This window comes from Anopheles ziemanni, chromosome 3 (assembly GCF_943734765.1).
Source record: "Anopheles ziemanni chromosome 3, idAnoZiCoDA_A2_x.2, whole genome shotgun sequence".
Lineage (NCBI taxonomy): Eukaryota > Metazoa > Arthropoda > Insecta > Diptera > Culicidae > Anopheles > Anopheles ziemanni.
Window position 1 is genome coordinate 34,302,437 of NC_080706.1, and position 24,841 is coordinate 34,327,277.

Sequence of the window (24,841 nt, forward strand, 5' to 3'; positions counted from 1 at the left end):
CAAAACCAGTTAATAGTGAACCGCGCGTCAATTGTCACCCGCGATTTTCCCCCCGCGTGGGGTGGGGTGGGCCGAACGGTTCGATGTTATGCTCTACTCCATCGAATGGTAATTAATTTCCTCGATTACGCAGACAAACAGATAGCCGCCGTGGGTAATAAATCAGCACCAATTAGCTGCACCAGTACGCGATGCAGTCGATGGCGAAGCGAATTGACACCTTCTTCGGGCTAAATGGAAAGTCCTGGTCATTCACTTTAGGACTTCCGGCTCAAACACGTCGCTGATTGAGCACTCGGGATAATGAATGGCATCTCCACCGGAACGAAATCCCAAATGCAACGAGAAAGACCCTTCCCGGAATTGGCCAGTTCCGTCGTCCCTGCCTACGTCGCGAGGGTGCGAGAAAACTCAATCCCAAATCCTTCGCGGCGTAACCGGAATGAAAATGGTCACTAGGGATTGCAGCTCGCATCCCTAACGCCCTCCGGTTAGAGAAAGTGCTCTTTGCTAATTAAGTAACTTTGTCAGCCGGCTTCCAACCTCTCCCTTCTCCACACGCACACACGCACACATTCATGGGCGCATAACCCCGGACAACATTGTCGATGGGCAGCACAAATAAGCTGGGCTAAAGTTCATGTCCATGGTGTCCGCTCCAGGATGGGTTGCTCATCTGTCATGGTACAATTAACTCGATTCGCTTCCGTCTCGGTTGGTTGCACTTGAGACCATCGCTGGGGGTTTTTTTTTGTCTTGTCATTTCAACCTCGCCGAGCAACCTCTAAGACAGTGATGTCAAACTCGTTTCACCTTGCGGGCCGCATTTCCTCCCAAAATAGGCTCGCGGGCCAAACCATATAATTGATTGAAGTGATGAAAATATGTTCTTATCAATGTGGTTTTATCTTAACAGTCAATCATGTTTTACATTTTCACATTTTTTCATATTATATTACTTCTTATAAAATTTATAAATTTTGAGTAAAAGAGAGGGTTTGTTGCTCAATCATTTTCCAAATTTTAACGAATTCAAATCAAGTTTATTGAAATATATGTTGCAGTTCAACACTATTGCGTATTTTGTTAATGATTTTAGAAAAGTAAAGGTATTGTAATTACAATAGCTAACTTATTGCTCCGCATTTGTTATTTTGTTTGGAAAGGTCTTGTAGTATAGAAACGTTTGTTTTCTATAAACACTATTTATCCACTTGTCTAGAAAAATCTGTGTAAAACCTTTGCTGCAAAGTTGCATATCACTTTCTTATTGAAATAGTTTAAATTGACATTCGTTCAGTTCTCTTGCAATTCGCAGTTCGTGAAAAAATTTACATTAAATATTTTGGTAATTGCTATAAGCCAATACTCAAGGATCCAAACTTTCGATGTAATGTTTCAAAGGGGTCGCGGGCCGCACCCAATGGTCTTGCGGGCCGCATGTGGCCCGCGGGCCGCATGTTTGACATCCCTGCTCTAAGACAACCTCCGAGGCGGTGGAGAGCCGGGCGGGGGTAAATCACGATGGACAACTGACCTCGCGCCTTTCTTATGCTTCCCGCAGCGGTTCTCAAGGATTCTGCCTCCGTAAGGGTAATTGACATAACGAAACGAACCGGACTCCGAGGCGTCCCTCCGGGGCGGTGGAAGATAGGATATTTCTTCGTTACCCGCCCCCTGCTTGATGGCCGTGGAAAGTCGTTGGATTTTTTCGTGCTCGTCCCTCGTGCCCCTCGGGACACTTCATCGCTGGCCGGACCCGGACCGAAACGATCCCAACGACCGAAAGACTTCCTTCCCGACGGCGTCGGGGTGGCCTGTTCGACAGCAGCCCGGCTAATGAAGAGTGTGTCTGCGTCCAGATGGTCAACCGGCGGATGGTAAATCTTCGGCTGCCGGGAACCAGGCGCACACACACACATACCTACCGACCGTTGGGGGTCTACGGTGCGAAATCTTTCAAGCAGCTGCCGGGAGAAGATTGAAGTTGATTTGATTATGCTATGCGTCTTCGTCTTCGGTGTCCCCGTGTTGGCAAGATGGTTCTATTTCTCTTAGCCCCTTAACTGCCCCACTCCGCCACTTCCCACTCCTGACTCTAACTGACTCTTTCATCTGCCAACACCATCCTTATCCGCCAGACCGTGGACCAAAGTGTGGCTAGTGGCGTAGCATAATTAAATTGTACCACGCCGTAAGCAGCTTAAATTGGCTTATAATTAAAAATTAATAAACCTCTGGCCGGTGGACTCGCGGTGCTGCCCGGCGCTTATCACCGCGGAGGGCCGGGCCGGGGAGGGAATGACTTTTTTCCCGTTTACTTTGTTTGTTCCGTTTCGATCCTGATTTTCACACCTTCGTTGGTAGAACTTTGCATAAGCCGATAGTGAAGGGTGGACGGACTCTATTAGTTCACGTTGTCCGCTGATAATGGAAGTCGATAGTACCGGACTAAACGGTGACCAAACTAGTCAACGACGAAGACTAATGACTGCAAGCAATCAATTTTTCATCTTCATGCTACTAATTGCCATTTCGTTCCATGGTCTAATACAACAGCTTTCGCTTCTTTTCTTCCCTTCTTTCTCCAACAGGTAAGTCGCGGACGATTCTCCCACGCCGGACAGCAGGTTTTCCCCGTCTGTGGAATTCCCAGGGCAATGCCGAGCGATTCGTAGCCGTTACGGTTAAAGCAGTTTTGTTCATAGTTTCATTTCTTTTTTATCACCGTTTTTCCATTTGTAAGGGTTACCCCACCGGGAAGCCAATATTTTCTACATCATTCTGGCGCACTACTGCTAGAGGAAATGCGCGTCTGTACAATGTTGCGAGCTTGCCTCATGATTCAACATTCCTGCTTCCATTTACATCTGCATTAGGCAAGCAAATCAAACGACGAACAAATCATAAGCGTTAGCCGCTGCAAGAATCAACCACTATTTTCGTTGCTTTACGATCGGTTGTATTTTACGTACCAAAGTATCATTCATTTTTAGACCTTTTGAGCTTCGCTGGCGTCATATGACACATTTTTGCATTTTTAATTCAGCTTTTCTTCTTCGTACTCTTTTTTAGATGATAATTTTGGTTCTATTTCGTTCGGTTCTCATTCGTAGACTGGTTTGTCATGATTTATTTCAAACAAATGTTCCACTTGCTGATCACTTAGTATTATTACCACATTTAAGAAATAGCAAGACACGAAACTGCATCAATTTGAAACATCAATCAACCAGAAGTATTTTAAAACTAGATTGTGAACTTCCTATTGAATCGAACGTTGATAAACCTTATGTCAAAATAGTTGTATAAGTCTGTCTAACAATAAAATGTTGGTCGATATTGTTGTAGTCTGGCTGACTTAAACTGAATAATCTACAACCACCGTAAAGGACCTTACTCAATGCGAAACTCATTTGCATTTGCATGCTTTCCAATTTTCTACCTATTCGCTCTTTTATTAATCTTAATTTGACGCTCCGGTGCGTTTACCGCCCGGATTGCAGGTCGTCTCTTGGAGGAATAGGGTAAATTGAGTCGGTGTACATTAATGTAGACGACAGTATACTACTTTCTATTCAATGTGTGAGTCGACTGAGGGGTGATATTATATCTCATCGCGCGTCTAGATGAAAACAATATAGTACATAGGCAAATCAGAGGTATTGTTATGCATAGGCTGTATAAAGAGAAATGTACTTTTGAAGTATCATTTTGAAATTGTATTGAAAAAAAAACTGATTACTATTTTTTTAATCGATTTGAATGAGTTTATGCAATGTCAGACATTTTTAAAAACAGTACCACAATTAAGTTGTCCAACAAAAGTTCCCCGCGTACAACATAATGGTTAGTGGGAAAAGCGGTTGGTTTTGATATCGAAGTGAATCAAAGGTGCGACCATAAAAGGCAAGTACACTCGAGCACTGTAAAAAAATCAAAGATTGCCAAAGGAAATCCGACATCAGCTCAATTACGCTGAGACTGGCAAGTTATTTTGCTTGGGGCAAAATTTTCATACAAAAAAACGAAGCTTTGTACAGAAGAAGGAAAAAATCTCCAGCAAAGGTGACCTCGGGAAAACTAATGAGACTTTCCCCACGCCAGACCGCCGCTGCAGTCACCCGTTTCTGTCGGTCTTTTCCGTCACGCTTTTCTCCCGTGGTAAGCAAAGTATTTAAAATGAAACAAAAGTGTAAAAGGAAGTGTAAAAAAATGACCACTTCCATTCGTATGGAATGCAAATCGTGAAGAAGGAAAAGCCATCGCAACAAAACGCAACCGTAAACGGGCGTGGGGAAAAGTTTTGTTCTCTAAAGTAAACGAAGCCAACGGAAACGACGACGACGATGATGATGATGACGATGGTGCTGCTGGTACAAACCGATATTACTTCTGCCAGTCCGGAAGTTTGTCCCTGCTGTGACACTGGGAGAGCTTCGTGAACGGGAAGCATGCACGTCGTTACATCTTTCTCCGTCCAGACCGAGAGCCCCAATTGGCCCCATGTGGGTTAGACATTGGTTTTGCGGTGTCCAGACTGTCTGTTTGTTTTTTTTTTCGAAACGCACTTCCGGAAAGGTAAATCGAACGGACTAGTTCCACACTTCCAGGAAGCAGTCGGACAAGTCGGGTCGATGTGGGAATAATCAAACTTCAAGCGAGTTCAGGGAAGGTAGACTTTGGCAGTCTTTAGATTTACGGAGTGATTGAATCAATCGGAGTGAATTACTTCAAAGGTCCAATGAGGTTCAATTCGTTTAGTACGATTCGATGTAACAGCATCACTTTGAAGTCGGGTTATCGAAAGAGGATTGTTTGATCTCCTTGGGAAATGTAATGACATTCACACAAACATTGGCCTAAAATCGTATAGCATGTTATCTCTTCAAAGAACTATCAAATTAAGTGGTTCTGCGTCGTATGAACGATAGTCAAACAATTAATTACTTAAAATCACACAAAATGGGTTCTTTCGGAATTAAAAATCCTTTTCTATCTCTAGATAAGATTTAAAACAGCAGGAAAAATGAAATTTGTTTCGAACAAAGGTACGACAAACACCTTTACTAGCTGCATCCAACGAAAGGAACACGGCACGTCCAGGCTTCATTTCGCGCACCGAATTCCTAATCAATATTCAATGAAGCAACATGACCGCCCGCCTTCCAGCGTCCGGTCCAATAATGTCATCCAGCGGAAGAATGGACGCGTCGCTCGACCTGTCTCCCGATGCGGGCAATTTGACTTTCGGACCGCCGGCATCATTTTTCCGCAAATGCCGGACGCGCGCCCCCGTTCCGATAAATTGCGGACTCGGACCGAACATAATCGCACTCCGATGCCGAAACCGCCGGCCAAGGGAAGCGATGATGGATGTCGATCGTTCGCCAAAAGGTACCTGTGCAAATAGCGGCACGATTTGCTTCCGCTTTCCCCCTCCCACCCCGGGCAACCACCTCCTATTTCTCCATCGCCCCAAACCCGGACGTGGTTTTAACGTTGGTTCACCGAAGGGCAGGAAAATATTGTGGGATAAAATATTCAAGAAATGTCACATCCTTCCGATGCGGGAGAAATTACTCGGGAGGGGAGGGCGAGTGGCGTCCTGGCTGAAAAAAAAAAATAGAAAAGAACTTCCCTTGTCTGGCGCACGAAGCATGTTCAATGCTCAATTTGCTAGAACCACTTCCGACAACTGCGGTACGAAGTCTGGGGCTCGCCCTTCTCTTTGCTCGCCTTTGGAAAGCGTTATCGCCGGGGTTTCTTCCTTTTTCTTGCGTGGGAACTTTCTCCTTGCACCTGCCCCGCCTGACTGGGCAGGGGGGAAAACTTTATTATCGTGATCGGAGCCGATAATGATACCGTTCGGCCCTCCCGTCCCAACCTCCGTCAGTCGTCAATCCATCATCCATCGGTCGGTTTTTGCAATCTTGATCGATCCTCCGGCCGTCCGGGGGAGGAGAAAAAGTGCCGGGAAAAAAGGGAGAAGGTTGGGATACCGGTATACCGGTTGGGATGAAGTATGCATAATTTTGCCGACGGTGCGAGCTCAAAACAATTTCAATTAATCGTAAGTATTTTGAGCCGAAGTTATGCCGCAAGAATGATTCGAAGGCGATGGTTTAAAATCAATAGTAGTTTCGCCGTACCGTACCGGGCGGCTTTAGCCAGCAGACATGGAAGATTTTGCCCGGAATGTTGGCCGGGCTCTAAGTATGTGCGGTGAAATTGAGGCAGGGGTCACCTCACGCCATCATTATTACCGATGGGCTCCGGATAATGGGGATTACGATTGACGTCGGATTGCTGCCGTTGGCTCTGGCTTGGCGGTGTCTCTGAGGGAACACTGGCCCGTTCCCCATCGCGGTATGTAGGCGACAATGTTCCTGGCATCCGTATCCGGTTGGTGTGCGTGTGAAGCATCCGGGGAAACACATTCCCGGGCCGGGTTTGGGGACACAAAGCATAATGGCGAAAAGCGAAGGCGGCGATAAGAAAAGTGGAATGAACGAGAGCAGAGTTTAAGAATAATGATACCAATAATGGCACGAGGGAGATGTCCTTGCGTGCTGGTTAAGTGAAGCATGGAAAAAACAACTAGCACGACCACAAACGAACGAGGGTCAATGGGCGGGAGGAAAAAACTAAGGAAAAAAGAAAGCGAGAACACGGCAATCTCAAGGCTGATTCTGGCTTCTTCCGGCACTACCCCCCCACCCACCGGACAGGGCATTCTTTCGCCTCCTTTACATCCCGGTCGCTTTGTGATGGTAATGCTCTTGACGTAAGCTTCTTATTGCTTCCTGAGAGTTTCCATCCGGCCAGTTGGCTGTAATTGAAAACGGTTCCTCAAGAGGGGTCTTCCGACCAGAAGCGGGCTGGCATTTGTTCTTATCGTATCGGCTGAGGGAGGGGGAGTCGGAAAGGGTATGAGTATGGAATTTTTACCACTAATGCTACACCCCTTATCTTCCTCCTTTTCAATCCTCCTGGCCTGCGGCATTTCAGACCGCGATCCACCGGGGAATACGGAACGGGTTGTCGACTTCGGGCGACATTAAGCATAATTCGCCGTAACTGAACTGGCGAGTGTGACGCAAAGGATTTTTTCCCACTTCCCGATTGTTTTTCGTCCCCACTTGCAATCATTTGCCTTTGTCTTTGTCGGTCCGGTTTTTTTCCCCCCCGAACTCCCGAGGACGCAATTGACATCTTTTGCGTGATTGCGGGATTTATAGCTTCCTAATGACGCTGTGCTCTGCACTTTGTTCGAGCCGTTCGTGCATTTCATGATGACGTTGTTCGTAAATGGGAAAAGTTGCCATTTTTTTTCACTTTTCTTGAAACGTATTAAAAAGTTGACAGTGACGAGCCGCGCACGAGGCATACGATACAGAGCTAACCATCACAGTAACTTGTTAAAAAACTTGTTTTTAAGTTAAAACGATGGTAAAGTGATGAAAGATATGAACTTTTTAAAATTATCAAGTCCTGCTCGATGCAAAGGGAACGAACGAATGCATCGTTTAGTATCCTATCTAACTTTATGCATGGTATATAGATAGTTGAATATTTCAATCAAAACTCTGATATATATTTTTTACATTTATCTTCTGCAGAGTTTTACAAAAGCTTTTGCTGTTTTGCGTATACAAAAGCCTTTGCTGACTGATATAATTTAACCAGATTATACTTGATCGGTGTGCGAGTGCATTAAAACTAATTGCTTCCAATAAACCCACTGAAATATACACTATCTCGATAACATACAATCGTATTTAAAGAACTTTAAGAAACAGTTTTATTCGGTGAATAGGTATTAAATTCGAAAACTCTCTATTCCGAGCAACAATTAAAAAAAAACTGGGTATAGTTAGTAATAGAAGATTGATAAAATTTGATAGAAGTAATCAAAAACTTGTTTTACAGTCGAATTCAAAATATTTGTATTTCTTGAATATGATTAAATTTAATAACTTTCGATTCCAAGCAACTGTTTCAAAAAAAATAATACACTTCTTAGAATTGAAGTTTTCAAGAAATTGTTTTCTGAAGAAATTGAATATGATAAGCCAAAGTGTCATGAGTGTTTATGAAAAGTCTCATAAATATTCCTATTGACCTGTATGATATGAATTTAAATGGCTGTTCTCATTTTTGAGGCTTCAACCATGTTTTGGAGTTCGACTAATTTCAAAACTTATTTGAATAGCATCTTGCCCATAGCTTAAAATTCACATTCCCTTTCAAATTCCCAGACATAGTATTTCACTCCTGGCCGAAACTGATAAATGATGGAATGTTCTCTGTTTGCATCTTCTCTATGAAAATCTTGCTGACGGTGTTTGCTTTCAATACCCAAGACTGACAAAGTGTGTAAGCAGCCTACGCTGTTTTATTACGAACGCGTTGCGTATAATCTTTGGCTCACATAAACATTCTTACCGAAAACGAATGAAAAAGGGAGCTGAAAATCCTTCCCAATCCAATTGTCACCGTTGGACAACAAAATCCAAGCTTATTCCATTTACGACTTCACCGCACACTGGCAGAATCCATCATCTGGAAGGCGTTTGAAAATAGTAATAACAATAATAATAAGATCGAGGCTGCACGTGCGATGCCCGAACGCTCCCCACTTCCGGTGGCCGTGCCCGCCGCCAAACCAACGAGGCCCGGGTCGGGGGAAAACATTGCCCAAAATCTCGTGTAAGCCGCCATAAATCCACACAGGAAAACATGTCACCCAGCGACGTCACTGTCACTGTCTGCCGTCCCCCGGCGGATCGTAAACTCGACGCACCCAGTTCATTATAGCCTCTGGAAAAGCCGGAAAAAGGCAATGGAAACCGGTCGACCTTGCGTCACGTGGGCTCGATGGGGTGCTTCGGCCATGGCGAGAAAGCTTTCCAATAGACAATTTGTCCCTCTTCATTTAGTGTTTCCCCTCAGCTTCGACCTCGCTCAGTCATGTGTGTGTGTCGTAAGCATTTTCCAGCGGGCTGGATGTGGAAATTGGGTCTCAAATCGGTTCGCACTAGCGCTTTGGAAACCCGATGCGATTGATGCGCAAGTAAATCATCAGAAATCCCCAGCAGAATCCAAGATAATGCATGGTACGATCCTGACATGACTCGGCTGCGTTGCGTTCGTCAGTCCATCCCAACCCCAGCCGGACTGGAGTTTATCGCTCGATTTCTCTGGCAGTATTGCCAGTGGGTCAGTTTTCCCCGGCCCCAAGCTCCCATCTCTTGTGTCTCTCGGATATCGGATACCGGTTCACTTTTCGGTTGACAATCCAACCCTTCAAATGATCGCTTTCTCTCTCTGTCTGTCTATCTATCTCTCTCACATACACACACTCTCTCTTTTTCGTTTGATTACACCGTCTTGCTTACACCGACTCGTGTCCGCACGCATCGGTTTCTGGTGGTGTGTGGCGCGTCGTGGTACCGACACCATCCCGAAGGAGGAGTAAATCTTGGGCGCGATTTTTCCACTGGTGTTAATTTATTCAAACCCACCCGAGTGCCGCGTGGCCCACCACTCCGCGCTTCCATCCCTCGGTTCCGGTTCTTCAAAGCCCCACCGGGGAGGTTGAATCTCTTCGGAACACCCGAGCTACTGAGTGCCCACGAAGGAAGCGATATCCGATATCTGGCTCGTCCTCGGAGTCTGCGCATGGTTGCGCGGGTTTTTCCACTCACCGGGAAACGCTGGAGCCTTTTTCGGAGGGAAACTCGCCGGAACCGAGTCGCACCGACGAACCGAAGACGGCCGAACGAACGCAGCGCGTCCTGGCAAGCGGCCAACACCGAACGCGACGTGGGTTCGAGGCTCGCTTTGGTTAGACGACGCGGTGGCTCGAGAGTTCAGTTCAGTGCACACAGCGCGTCAGTCAATACAGCGCGCTGCCAGTCCGGACACACACCGAGCTGGGTTGTGGCACACACCACACTTACCCCAAAACACCCACAAACACACAGACCTTACAGTACATAAACACACGGAGGAAAGATCGTACCGTCACGCACTTGCTCGACAAGTGTTTACCCGTGCGTGTGCCTGTGCCTTTCACGTGGAAGAGAGCTGCCCCACGGGGGGACACGAGGTACCGACACGAGTGCGTCCTCGGTGTGACGCGACCCCTTCAAGCCAGCGCTTGCCCCGGCGAGCTGGTCAGTCGATCGGACGTCCGCGTACCAGCAGGAAGCAGCCACCAAAAGTGCATCACCAACCCCACACCGAACGGCGGAGGAAAAGCGAGAAGAAAAGTCGACGACAACAACAACAACACAAGCACACACACGCCGCACCTACCCACCGCTCACAGTGCCAGCCGGACGGTAGCTCCAGCAGCCCAGCCAACACGGCGCCCAGTGATAGCTAGTAGTTAGTGAAACCAACAGCGCTTTAGAGAAAAATGAATTTTCTCGGTACGGTAGGGAACATTCGATTTTTCATGCTCTGTATCAATGTCTATCATACCGTAAACTAAACGACAAAGCAAAGCCAAGAAAACGAAACCCCCTTCCCGGGCAAAAGCAAGCCAACGTAGTCACCTCACAGGCGTACGAACTTGTAGGCTTGTAGGCTAAAGCATCCGCCTTCTTCGCTAACCTTGTTGTTGTAGCGGCCCGTGTATTGATAAACATCGATCGTACTACCAACCGTGCGACTACGAAAGCGTTTTCTCAGCTCGGAATCTCCCATTGGAAAAACCGCGCAAAAAACATCCTTCCACCAGGCGTCTCCTCTGCGTGTACGGCTTCCTTTCCACGTGTACCGGATCGGATCGGTTCCGTTTGCTCGCCCGTTTGTGTGCTGTGTGTATTTATCGATGTGTTTTTTCTTTTCCCGTACCGTGTGTGACCCTCTGCTACTGTACATTGTATATATATATATATGTGTGTGTATGTGAGTGTATCTTCTATTGCTCTGTCTCTATCTCTTCCTTATCCGGTTCCGTTCACCATTTTTCGCTTGGAAAACATAAAACTGGATGAGGGAAATTATTTTCCCAGCCAACCAAAAGGTACATCGGTGGCGATCGTTGCCCCGCCAACGACCACGAGCAGTTAACATTGTCGTACTGTCGTTTTAAAGATGTCCCTCGTATGTCTTTCCAACTGGAACCAAAACCCCTGGTGATAAATACACCTTCCAGTTCATCGCCATCAGCACCGTCGTCATCCTCCGTAACGCGAAGTGCATGCACACACACACACTCATGTGTAGGTGCGACCTGAGCCTATGTCACGAGGCTTTTCCCTGCCATAGTACGGCATTGCGGCACTAAACGACCGTGTGTGGATACGGTCACAAACTCACACTCGCGGCCCTTTTTGGACACTGTCATCGGGTGGCTCTCTTTTGCTCCTTTTGAGTTGAACTTCCTGCGGCTCCGTCCTTTTCCATCCTCTTATCGGTCGGCTCGCTCTGTCTTTCTCAATCGTACGCTCCCCATTTTGGAGGCGCCTTACTTCTGCCATTGCTTGTGCCCTTCTTGTGGCTCACCCTGTGTGTGTGTGTGAAGCGAACCACAGCGTGCTTAACGATCGCATGGCCCTTTGCCAGATAGGCCGCCGAGGAGGGGGGCTGGAAAACCCCCCCCGGTGGAAAAGCGAAAGCAGGAAGGCGATAGCAAGGTTCACGAACGAGATGAAACGAACGACGGGTTTTGCTTCAATGCGGCATAGCACGCTACCAGGCGCGCTGCAGTGAATCGTCGTCGGTGACCCTTTGCCGTCCGACTGCGGGCCAGCCCCCTCCACCAGCCCCTTTGGCCCTCCGGAGCTCCCAAAAGTCCGAGGGAAAATCGATCAAATAGTCCACCGTCCTCGTGCCGTACGCGCTGACTCTCTGGCGTGGCAAGCACTTGGCAAAACACGGGTCGGAAAAGTGCTCGAACACGAAGCGTCCTCACGACCACCTCCACCCTACCTTCCCCTACCCCCCCGAGCCAAGTTCACGGTTGGTCCTCGCTCGGATGACAAACGCGAGATACTTGGCCAGATAACGACGACGCCAACTCGGCACATACGTTATCTCTCGTGCTTGCCGATGCCACGCCGCCCGCCGGGAGTTGCGGGACGCATTGTCTAGCAGGCATCGGCGTTTCCACCACGCTACACGAGCTTACCTTTTTGTCACGGCCCGCATGGGGAAACATTCGTTACAATTAGACGAATCACACCCCGCTAATTGCTGTCATCAGCCTGAAGCCGACGTCCGACGTCCGTGCGTGCTTCCGGCGCGCGTCGGGGATGAAATACGGCACTCTGAGCCGAGAAACACCCTTGGCCAGCGTAGGTGTTGGAAACGTGTTTACGGCAAGATTTAATCCTTCTACCATCATAACGGGACCGCTGATGAAGTAGGGTGTAATGTTTGTCAAGTACGAAGAGATTGTTTTCTTTTAAATTTAGAAAGGTTATTTGTCCCAAAGGTTCCTGAGCCCAAAGATTTCTACGTATCTCCGTAAAATTCTGCACACTTTAATATTCCTCACACTGAACTGAGTCGAAAATATATAAAAAATCCCCTTTCGCAAAATTAAATCAGGTAAATTAATTCCGAACCACCTGTGGCTGACTGTCAAACAACTGTCAAATACCTGTTGCATAAGGTGTCATGGCGGCGCAAGTTTGACACTTCCAGGAATTCTTGGTCTTTAACGTCAAACGTACGTCAAATCGTAATAAATGTATAAACAGTATTCATCCACCGTATATCGAAGGTGCTTTTGAAACGGACGAAAGGATTAGGTAATCAATTAATTTATCTGAAATGATAATCCAAGAGACAAACTCATAAGTACTTTGTACATTAAACAAACTATTCATTGAAATTCTTGGTAAATCTTGTGAAAGAGGTATGATTATATAAGATGTCATTGCCGTACTCCGCCTCGTCCTTTGTGTTTCTGGTGAATGCCATTGTTTCGCCATAAGGATGAGGTTAATTCGTTGACAGTATTTTAATTAAACTCTTTCTTCTATATCCACATAAAAAATCCTTTAGGGTTTGCAACGGGGTTTTTTTAATCCACTGTAAAACTATTAATTAGAGCAGCTTTTTTTTCTTCTTACTTCATACTTACGTTATGCTTCTATGGAAAATTTTCCCTTTCTGTATAGAGGTAACGATCAAACAATCCGATTCATCTGAATTACCTTCTATGGAATGGATGCAGATGAATTTGTACCATAGATTCGCCTAGCACGATAATTTCAAAATGAAAAAGAAGAGATACTAAGGAACTTAAAAGAACGATCCCCAACTGCATTCCCTCTGGGATGATCTCGAGAAGCGATGGAATAAAAACGTGATACACCTTGCCGGGCACTTGGGCAAAGTGGGAATTAAGATTGTACAAATGAAATCTTGTAAATTAGACCATCGTCTTACCTTCGTAGACTGGCTATCGGTTCTGACTAGCTACCGGTAGCTCGACTTAAGACGATAAGACGCTAGAGCACACGGTATTTCCGTTCCATCCGCTATCCCAAGCGCTCGAGGGAGTTTCAGCTTAACGTAGCAACTATCCGGCGGCGGAATTACATCGTAGCTGTTTCAAGTCGGAGATTCTCAGATACACAGAGAACGGGAACGCAATTGCTCTGAGGTATAAGCCTTTGAGTGTTCTGAGAAACCATCCTAGCCATTCATTTGCAGAATTGCAATGTGTTCTTTGCTTTTTTACTTACCCATCAGGTATCGATGCAAAAACCCTCAGAAAGGCAACCAACGATACCAAATCCTTCGCCTTAGCAACGTCTGTAAGGCTTGCAGTCAGTTTCGAATGACTAGAACGTCAGCAATGAAATCCATCCCCAGACGATCGCTCGAAACCATCGAATACGTCAATACGGCCGGTGGAAATGAAAAACCTCCGTTCGAAAGGCATGGGAATTCGCTAGAAACTACTTAGGAAATGAGAAAATAGATAAACTTTCTACTATTTTACGGCCCGCGGGAACGCCACCATGGTGAGCGTGCATTTCCGTGAACTTGTACCACCCGGTTCGGCAGTTTCTCTTTCATGGTTTCAACATGATACATCATGGGGCGCTACTTTCCGATCCTATCTGTTCAACGCCATTGCAACAATATTGCCGTTCCCTCGGGTGATGAAATTCCTATCAGTTTTTTTTTTTTTGTTCGAACCTGATATTGATCTTATCCCCTCGGGGAAAGTTATTTGTAGCAGTGGGGATTTACCATGTTTTTTTTTTTTGTTTTGGCCTCTACAGACTTCAATCTCATTCCACTGCAGAGATGATGGAACTGAGAGACCCTTCGTCAGCTTCAGATAGGCCATATTTGAAGCCTATGTTTGAAACCGCTCGACTGTTGTAGACATGTATCGTTTGATGTTTCACTTCAGATTGGAAAACCCACTACCGCTGATGAAAGATTTCCTTCGCCTTTCATTCAATGAAAGACCACCAATGGTTTCTATTTTTCCTCGGCCGATGGGAAGTTTTTTAATTTTACAATTTTAATGAACTACGCCTCGTTACCGATGGGAGCAAGTTTGTGGCGAGTTTGAAACTCACCGTGTGGTTTCCATTTTACGTTACCACTCCATCCCTCCAACATGCTGTAAACGATCGCCAGTTCGTTCGTTATCTCTTGTTGAGTGTTTCCTTGCGCAAGAAATAGAAAGGAAAAAATACGCTTTTCTCATCCAACGGTATTCTTAGACCCGAACCCCAAGTTCGTACCAAGAAACACTCAAATGGTATTTGTACTTGCGCCAACTTTGCGGGTGATGATAAGCCGAAGTGAGTGAAGCGAGCCAGCTGCTCAACTAACTTTCGTACGGACGCAACGGACTTGCCGGCAAACAACATAATTTTACGATTTGTTGTAAATAACGAACAGCTCCTCGGGCCATCTCCAGGGAGTTGCTTGCGCTGGTAACGCCATGTCGGTGTACTGACTGACTGAGTCACATCTCAGGTCCTTGTCTAGTCTTTTTTTTTCTGGAGACGGTTGGTAAACCTCAAGCCTAGCCTCGTCTTTTCCTTGTAACTAGAACCTCCAAAGCTCCGTCCGACACTGACGATGATGGACAGTTTGGAATGGAAATGAAAGTGGCATCATTGAGGGTGGGACGAATGAACAGCAAATAAAATATGGTAGGAAAAGTTACAGTCCACTCCAGCTGGACAGGATGCACCTCAGGGGAGCAACGAGAGAGATTGCGACTGTCCGAACATATTTTATTTCTTTCCCAAAGTTTCCCCCCGTAACTTGACCATCGTTTTCGTCCCAGAGAGCCAATTTATTTCCAGTAACTACAGTTAAAGTGTGTTGCTTCATATGATCATTTATCAATTTCTAAATTAACTACACAATGATCATCAGTGCGGCAGCCCGCAGTTAATACCCTTCAACCTTCCCGTGACGCGTCGCGATTTTGACGAAGGACGAAAAGTCCTCCGAACGGGCCGAAGTTTTTCAATTTACTTTCGCAAATTAATTGCGATAACCGACCGGCTGGCGGAAGCAGTTGCAAGCTGGCAGGTTGTTCGGGTGGAAGAAAACATCGTTTCCAAAGTCCAGCCGGCGTGAGCGGCGGATGGATGGTTTCCAGAAAAGTTTTTAATTCGTCAAGATTTCCGAATCTTTGCTTCCTGGCGCCGCGGTGAGGACTTTTGCGACGACGCCATCGCAAGCGTCGGGGATTTGTTATTAAATTCTTTTCTGCTCATCCCGCAAACCGATCCCCGGGGCGATGCGACGTTGACAAGATGTAGGTCCAAGAAAATAACGTTAGCACGAAGCCATTGGAATCTTATTACTGGCCGTTGTGCCAAGGGAAGATTAACAAAATGGAAACGGTCTGGGGCGGTGTGGGTTCCCCGGTTGAGGATGGTCGTAGTCTCTCTGAAGGTTTTTAATTGAATTCCAGCGCTGATTACTCTTGGCGACTGCCGGAGGGATTGAGTTTACATGCACTCAACCATCGACGGCGGAACTATATTTCAACGTTCGATTATACACTCCAGTTTGCGGAAGTGGTTTTGATCCTGGACGATGCCGATCCGATGATGGACACGCGGTAATTCACTTTGCCGACAGTAAATGAGTGAAATGACTTACTGCGGACCTGGCACGGGGGACAACAGATTGAATCCCGGCAGGGCTCACGACACGATCCATCCATCCGCCTGCTTGGATGGAAGCCATCGAAATGGTCAATCAATTTGTGCTTTCTCGGTCTCGGTGCCTGCAACGCTGAAAGCTCTTTTCAATCCCCCTTCCACTATCAGTACTGTGTGTGTGTGGGGAAGAGGAGAGGACGCTTATGAGAAAAATGTCCCCCATCCTACCACCACGTTCTCAAGTGCTTGCTTTTATTCGCACAGAATGTGATTTGTTCGCTTATGTTCGTTCTCTAGGTACATCCATTTCGTCCGTTGGAGGGAGGCGAAAATTGATGGTTTCGATGACACTGGCAGCTCGTTTTACTACTCTCCATACAGCGATGTGTCCCTCAAAGTTATGATGGCTCTTTGGAAAACTGTCGCAGCGGACACATCCGACATAATAATGGAGTTACACGTTCCATTCGATTTCTTGTTTCATGGCCCACGGTGGAAAGTTTTCCAACTTCATAACCAGCTGCTGAAGAGGATTTTGGAAGAAAAATGGAAACCCTTTGCCCTTTGCTTCGATCTTTCTTCAGATATTTTCTATCTGATCATTTAATTCTTGAATTTAAAGTCTCAATGTTTACGAAATGAAGCTCATTTTAAATAGAAAATAACTGAACAGTTGATCAACAAAGTTCAGATAAACAGAAGTACATTAGCAGATACATGAAAGCAACGTTGTAAACCGTAACCAATTCCTGGTACGGCTTCGGGCAGGGTCTGTATTTGCGATTCTTCTACTTTATGGCACACTCTGGCCGTCGTTTTGATGGCGCCACCATGGGGATGTTTTCGTGCCCGTGTTTTATGTGTGTGTGTAACTGAGCTTCGCGCGGCTGCATGTCCTTACGAGGGCGAAGAAGAAAAAACCCAGCACCCAAACTGTCATGTAACATGACTCCTAGATGTCTGCCAACAGCTGTCACTGGCGTCTATGGCATGTTGGCGTTCCACGGTGAAGTTGGATGTGAAAAATACTTAACGTTATAAATGCGTCCCCAACAGTTGGCCCCCGGGGTAGAGGAGGAGAAAGCGGGTTGGGAGGGGGAGAGTATACCAACCAGCACCAATGGTAAATCAGCAGCAGGAAGGGGCGAAGATCGAAGAGCAGGAATGTTTTACATGCAAACTTATGTTACCCACACTCGAGTCGCATCCGGCGTTTCCATCGTCGACGACGCCAACACTGTCGTTGTCGTGCAACCGGAAGCACGGGAAGCAGGCGAGAGCACGGGCGGAAGTATGCTTTGGATCGTCTGTCTAGATATTACGAGTGGTTTTAATGACATCGGAAAAAAAAGTCCACACTCTGCTACCCTTCAGCGGCACATAGGCACATGCTGTCACGATGGCGCCATCGAAGACGTGTGCGTGTAAAACCTTAGCTGACTGCTTCACCGAAAGCCTACTCCGTCCGCGAGTCGTATTATGACAAACCGAAATAGCTGCAAAAATGACATGGCACTCCGGGGATGTCGAGGCCCAAAACCACACCGTTTCGCTTGGGCGATACGAATAAGACGTGTTTACGTCTTCTTTTAGTAAGAAACCGCGAACGTTGTCGGTGCGCACCGGAAATCACACGTTTTTCTTCTCATCATTTACCTTCCATCTGGAAGCAGGTGATGTACGCTGACAAGAAATCCCGGTACTATAATTCTCTACCAAGCATAGGGTTTAAATCAAAAGGAATCCAAACGGGTTACATTCTTTGATATTCAGTTATGGGGGAGAAAAACATTCTTTTTTTTAATGTTTACACAACTCTGTGTATGATAAATAAATTTTACTCATGGATAAAGAAAACCTTGCAACACATTTTGTTCATATCCATGCCCTCTTCAGAAGATTTACACGATCATTCTAGTCATAAATTAAGGTTAATATTAACGGTGAATTGTGAAATCACTTCGGTAGAACGTAGAGTACAGGTAAGCTTATTACTGTAGCAGCTTATCAGTTTCTCATTTCATAGCAAAAACGACGATTTTCTGTCGTAACACATTTAGAATAAAATCTGTTAAAATTTTCATCTTAAAACCACACTCAACTCACTGGTTGCCATAGCAAAGCCAAATACCAATCGCTCCAGTCCCTGGGGACGTATTATGTTCTTCCATCAAATGACATGCTATCGAGCCGTTTTACTTTTCAGTTCCATTAGTCGCTCTTCAGTTTTGAAGTATGCTTTACCGGAGTAGTTGCATCCTTTCAACGAAGCTTTCTTTCCGCATTCTCACCCTTTCGCTCTATCTTTCTAGCTCCCTTTCCTATCTATCGTACTATGCTTCCATAATAATACTTCAAAATAAAATCTCTCAACCCATCACACACCCTGTTACAACAAACACACTTAAATCACCACCACGCACCAGGCGCCTCCATTCGGCGTTCGTTAGGGTGAAAACCTATTTGTGATGATTTTTGACGAACAGAAATATTTTCACATCAGGAAATGTGTCAAATAAATTTTATTTATTTTGTTTTTCTAAAGTTTTCATTTAATGCTCTTAACTAGCTGCTTTTTGCGTACAAATCATTACATATCAGATATATTAAAGTTTCTACCATATTCACAATACTATCATGCTTACCGAAATCAACATACTCGTACTATCAATTATAACCGGAAGAAATAATCTTAGTAGAACAGTAGTTGTACAATACCTAATAACATAACAATACTCCACACATAATTACTTATCCTTTCTCGCTTCGTCCATACTTACTATCTCTGTACTAACAATATTCTTCAAACTAACTAACAATCTTTTCTCTTCTCTTTTCCTCTTTCTCTGATTTTCTTCCTTCTACTTTCCTTACTTTTTTCGTTTATGCCCAATTGTTTCATTTGAATATTGTTTCTTTTTTTTCTATGTATCTATTTTCTTACACGAATGTTGACGTTGTCTTCATACCCTTCTGGTCTATATTTCCTCTTGCGATATTGTCGTGACTGTTTCCTCATATTTTCGGAATATTTTATCGATATTGATGATTAATATCACCATTTGACGATGTTGTATTTATTTTAACATCGGTTTTTCTAACGTTAATTTTTCCTTGGTTTGTTAAATTTTCCTTTCCCTTGTTGTTCAACCATGTTCCGTTCTTTTTCTTAATTTCTGTATTTAGGAGCCGCTGGAGGTAAGTTTCCCTTTCCGCATCGACCCGATCCCTCCTTCAGACAGAAAGGAGGTTGGATCGGCCGCAAGTAAAACTGGGCCCCCTTATTACGACTCGCCATGCGTCCGCAACATTAACCGATTCAGTAATTACATTCGTCCGATCGGAATTGCTTGCCTTGATGGGAAGTGTTCGATCGTATCACTTTCGCCTTAATTCCGATTGGCATGAGGTCAATTTGTTCGGTGCACTGTCAGCACGGCACTCAAAACCACAATAACGACCCCGAACGCGCCCACTGACAGTTTGCCATTTTATTGCCCGATGTGTGCGCATTCAATTTTAGTCCAACTTTCTCACCAAACGGGTGTTTCATTTCGCTTTTACTGCCGTGTACCGTATTAGAAGCACCAAGCTCCGAGTTCGTTAGTGGGCGAAAGAGTGAATGATTTATTTCTCCCTGAACGTCGGCACGTGTTTGGAATCGCGAAGGCGAAGGGTGTCGAAATGAAGTGAAATCGAAAAAAAGGAATTAAATACCCATCGATGGGAGACCAGTGGTCGGAGGAAGATACAGCCAGCCATCCCTTTGGCAAGCTTTTCTCACTGTTCTTTGTGTACCGCAGGAATGTACATTCACCAAGAGGAGCGTGTGTACGTTCCGTTCTAGTGTGTACTCTAACGCTGCGTTCCTATTCTACTTGCGAGGGCCCAAATTCCTTACACACTACTCTTGATGCTCGCACATGCTCGGAATGGAAGAGGTTCTGTCGAATGCCGGCCACCCTTCGACATTCCATTCAGCCACCAGAAGAATGTTCGCATCGGAATTTGCGAGATGAGCAATCAAATTGTTATTCAAACGAGTGCGGAATGAAATTGATTAATGCTGTACCGTTTCTTTTTTCATTGTTTTTTCCCACTTTTGTGCCATGGCGTGAACGTTTTTCACTGAATGTCATGTCGGCTTACAGCAGCACGCTTGACGTTGGAATGCTATCCATCAAAAAGTCCGATCATCATCCGTCGGCATCCAGCAAATGGGGCATTTTATTTTCGATTATTGACTACAGAACTTTTAATGTAATTCCCCTGCCCTACAAGTTTCATGGTGTCTCACACAGTCCCACACATACGCACAAAAAGCGAGTTTTCCTACGAGGATGCAACGAGCGCGCCGGAAAAGTTCTTCATACGCAAATGCCATTTCGCAAATTGCATAAATTCGGGCGAAATGGGTGGAATTCGATTATTTTCTCCCGGGGGTTCGCCTGCATGAGTCATACCGTTGAATGTCCGAATGGCCTTCGCTCCATGAATGAAGCTCCTTCTTTAACCATCACAAGATATAGTACGTCATACGTGTCCTCTAACACGCAACCGTGCGTTCAGCGCCCAGCGTGTCCTTCGACGGTAATTGCGGTAATTGATAAGGGAAATTAATACAATTTTGATTAATTGCATTGTGGTCACATATGGTCTCACGTTGGGGTGCAAAATTTGCAAAACCTCTAACCCACGCTTCAGCACCACCTGGAAGAACATTTCTTAGGATTTTTCCATTCCGGGGAAGCAACTCGATTATTTGCCACCGGCATAAGACACATCCGTAAATCAGTTGGTGGTGTCGGAATCGGTGGCTTTGAGCAACAATTCGGTGCCTTTCCGAGAGCGCACTGCTTAGTCCAACCCGACTGGCGTCTGCATAACGCGTTGTTTGCCGGAATTCAGGAACCCTTTTTGCGTGTTGGGCTACACCAGGCCCGCATCCACATGAGGACACACTGCCGGAGCCTGGCATTGTCGGAAATTTAATTAAAAGCATGGTTCCACAACATCGTCCCTGTAGTACATTTGTGTGTGGGTCTGTTTGTGTGCCTGTTTCGTTGGGAAAGTATACCTACCACCGCCGACATGCTTTTATTTGTCCTTCCCGGGCAGGAAGTAACATTTTAGCATGTCTAATTGAGTTTTGAGCATCATTTTCCATAGAGCCAGGCCTCCCCGTTTTTGTTCGGTAAAGTTAGTGCGCAACATTGTTAGCGCACGGAACGCTCCCGAGGTGCATGTGCAGCGTGCATTCAGCGGACGACACTTTTAGTGCAAACTTTCCCAATTTTAGATCAACCGGAATCTTTTTCACTGCGAACCGACTTTGTGCGGTACGTGGTCTTCGATTTCCGTACGATAATGCGATGCGCAACGAGCGGGAAAATTGCTGTTGGATGATAAATTTTCGACCTACCGAAAGAAGTTTTCATGCATACCGATAGGTTTTTCTACATGGAAAGAAAAGAAATCGTGATTTTGGAACTACTTTGGTGCCATTTTGTAGTTGCCAGAGAGATGACTTTGCCGTTGTCGTTTTTATAATTAATTTTTAATTACTTTTATTCCTCTGCCTCGATCCCACGCAGCCTAGACTCTTGTCTTTTGTGTGGGTGAGGTCTATCTTAACCCATCGAAAATTGCTTTCCATCATGTCCCTTCTTACAAACTACGACAAACTGGCCAGAGTTCGTTGTAAACCCTTACCCATAAGGACATAAGGATAAGGATACATACCTTCATCTGCTTGATCGACGGGTGGCATCTTCACGACGTATCAACCCTCTGCTAGAGGGTCTCTAATCTTATCAGGACAGATTTTCCATTAACTCACTCACCCTTGTTCATTTTGCGCTTGCAAAGTTCAGAATGCGGACAAATTCTAAGCCTCACCCTCCCGCACTCGGGGTCATTACATTGATCCACGCCTTTTCACGCACATATACTAATACGCAAGTGATTTCCGCATCTGTGAGTGCCGTGCCGATAAGGTACGACAATCGGAGAGATGCCGGGTCTACGTTCTACGAGACAATACGTTCGGACGTTTGGTCCCGAACGGACAAGACATGGACCGGATGGTTGATGTTTTCCTATGAATATGTATGAATGTTTTTCCGGGAGTGAAAGGAAACGATGGCGATAGGGGTGGATATCGTGGTGTGGTCAGCAAAATGTCCCTTACGGAAAGATGCGTCCACTGTGTGGCACGTCCTTTGATTAAGCTTAACCTGCCCAAGTCACCGTCCTAATCGTTCCGATAAGACGCCGGACCGGAAGCTTTCGAGGAGTGATGATGGGAAAATTTGAAACAGCATCCCTAAAGGAAAAGGAAAAAAAGGGGGGCTCGGATAAAAACGCCCTTCCACACGAATGTTCCATGTAATCTAGTAAAACGTTCTCCAATACCACCGGACGGCGGAGACCGTGTGGGAGTTAATGAATATTTCATGTCAGAAGCCGACCTCCCTTCTTGACACCCGGATAAAACCTAAATTGAAGGAAACGCACCGAGCCACGGAAGGGTAACAACATAAGGCACTTTTCTTCCCACTGATGTATCGTGGGCGGGAGCTGATTTAATCTTTTTACCTACCACCTTCGACACGCCACCCACTCCAGGGTTGTTCGGAAGTGCTGGGCTTCTTTAAGGAAGGCATCCACATTCGGAGCGAGCTAAACAGCTCTCGTTTCCGTGAATTTCATTTCCCACCACTGACCCGGTACGGAGCGGGAAATGAAAACCTTTCCCCCTCCTCAACCCACCAAACCACGAGTGCCACTTTTGGTTTGGTTTAATCTACCTAAAAGGCCCCTCCCGGAAAGGGGTTTTCCTTCCCAACGTTTGGCCCGCATGTTTTTTTTCCGGTGTGCGCATCATCGATATTGCCATCCAGCACATGAATAACAACTCGGGTGTAGGTAATTTATGTTCCTTTGGTCATTCCGATTCCGAACCCCTTACAGCCCCCGAACCCCGCTCCATACGGTTTTGTGCTCAGAAGAACATTAGTGCGCCTCGAGAAGTATCTTTTTCGTTCGTTTCGACGAAAAGGTTTTTATTTTAATGTTTTAATGACCACTTAAATCAGGCGCTGCTGCTGCTTCTCATCGCACTAATGGTATTTGGAACGCATCGGCGAGCGTCGAGTTGGGAGGGGAATAAAATTAAAATAAATCAAAGAGACTTTGTCTAAGTGTGCAGCATTTGCATAAAATGAATTTTTCATCCGCAAACGTTGCAAGGATGCATGCGGTCACACTTTGTCTCGCATCGAAATAGACACGGATCGGAATCGCATCGATTGAACGGAAAGGAATAAAAGAGGAGGTGGTAGTAAACTAACAAAAGCGAAACGATAATTGCTTCACGTGATTAGATTTTATGCTTCAATAATTTCCCATTCGCCAGCACCGTTCTCGCATTCAGCTGGAAAGTTGCTTTTCCCAGTCGGTGTAGTGAACACGAGAGAGGAAAAACCCGCCAGACACTAATTTTATCCCGGCTTCACTGATTCACACTCCCTCCCCGTTCGGAAAATCGACCCCAAACCTTGTTCACAATCAATATTCAATCATCATAACAGCAAATCAACGCTGTTTGAATCCCATTCGATTCAATTAGCGACCGCTTTTTCGTCTCCATGCAACATTGAGGTCAACGACGGGTCCGGGGTTTTTCCGGGGATGATCTACGACGATGTCATGCCGGGAAGGTTCCGAAATAATTGGGAAACTATACGACACAACGACGGCCACCACCGGATCCGTAGGAAAGGCGTGTTTCGTCCGTCGAGTCCGTCGGAACGGAACGCACCGAACGCCGTAGATCAGTAATCGAATGTTGAAAAAGATGGCCCCACGTTCGCTTCCGGTTTCGGTTCTGCCACACGGTGACGAACATTACACAACGTAACGCCACCTGGCCGGGATGGGGCATCGGGACAGGGGATGGGAAAATCAATTTCGAAACGATAAAATAATGGCCCGACAATGGCGGTGACACATGGTCGATGATGATCGGTGAAACGAACCGATGGTTTGGCCGCGTGTGTGAAACCGCCGTGAAAAGCATGTCGCCCTGGTATATGTGTATGTGTGTGCGAGAGTGTGTGGTTGTGTGGAAAGCCATTCTCCATTGGCAGGGAAAATGCGGATGGCTAGAGCACTCCATTGCTCGGCTAGATGATATTATTTCTAGGCCAAGCGGTTATGATGTGTGTTACGGGTTTTTGCTTTCTTTATGCTCTAGCCTGTTTCCTTTTTGCCGGCATCGATATATTTTGTCGGGCAAAATAGAGAGCTTGTTCCGGCGAACGAAGGAAACTCGAAACGGGAGAAAGAAAAATCGCTCGTTCGAAACAAGATAGCAGATTTATTTATTTTTTTTCTTTTTTGCTCTCCACCCCATTTCCATTCCATCAGCTCGGGCTGAGGTGAACAAGAACAATAATGTTCGACCATCTCGTGTATGGGAGTGATTCCTCCCGCCGCACTCCTAATCCACCCCGCGCCGATTGAACGGCGTAGAATGTCATAATCGAAACGATAATAGCGATTATTATGGAAGCGTGAGACTTACGCCATACACGTCGCTTCCACGTGGCCCCAACGTTGGGAAGGTTTGTAGGGCGGTTGATAGGGTGAAAAAAAAACCTATACCTCTAACCGGAACACGTGATTGACGGCACGGCTAGCGTTGTGACAGGCCGTGAACA

The 24,841-nt window shown here is 45.9% G+C and overlaps 1 protein-coding gene across 5 annotated transcripts in view; it reads left to right on the forward strand.

Moving 5' to 3' along the window:
* The window catches only part of LOC131286169 (complexin), a 92,054-nt gene that overhangs the window by 38,609 nt on the left and 28,604 nt on the right, over nucleotides 1-24,841 (forward strand). The window contains exon 2 of one of the 5 annotated variants that reach the window (XM_058315067.1): nucleotides 19,305-19,316. The exons of 3 other annotated variants lie outside the window; for them this stretch is intronic. In XM_058315067.1, the coding sequence (XP_058171050.1) occupies nucleotides 19,305-19,316 (12 nt within the window). Of the gene's footprint in view, nucleotides 1-10,334; nucleotides 10,440-19,304; nucleotides 19,317-24,841 lie in introns of those variants that run through there. One more of the 5 variants, XM_058315069.1, reaches the window with a different exon arrangement.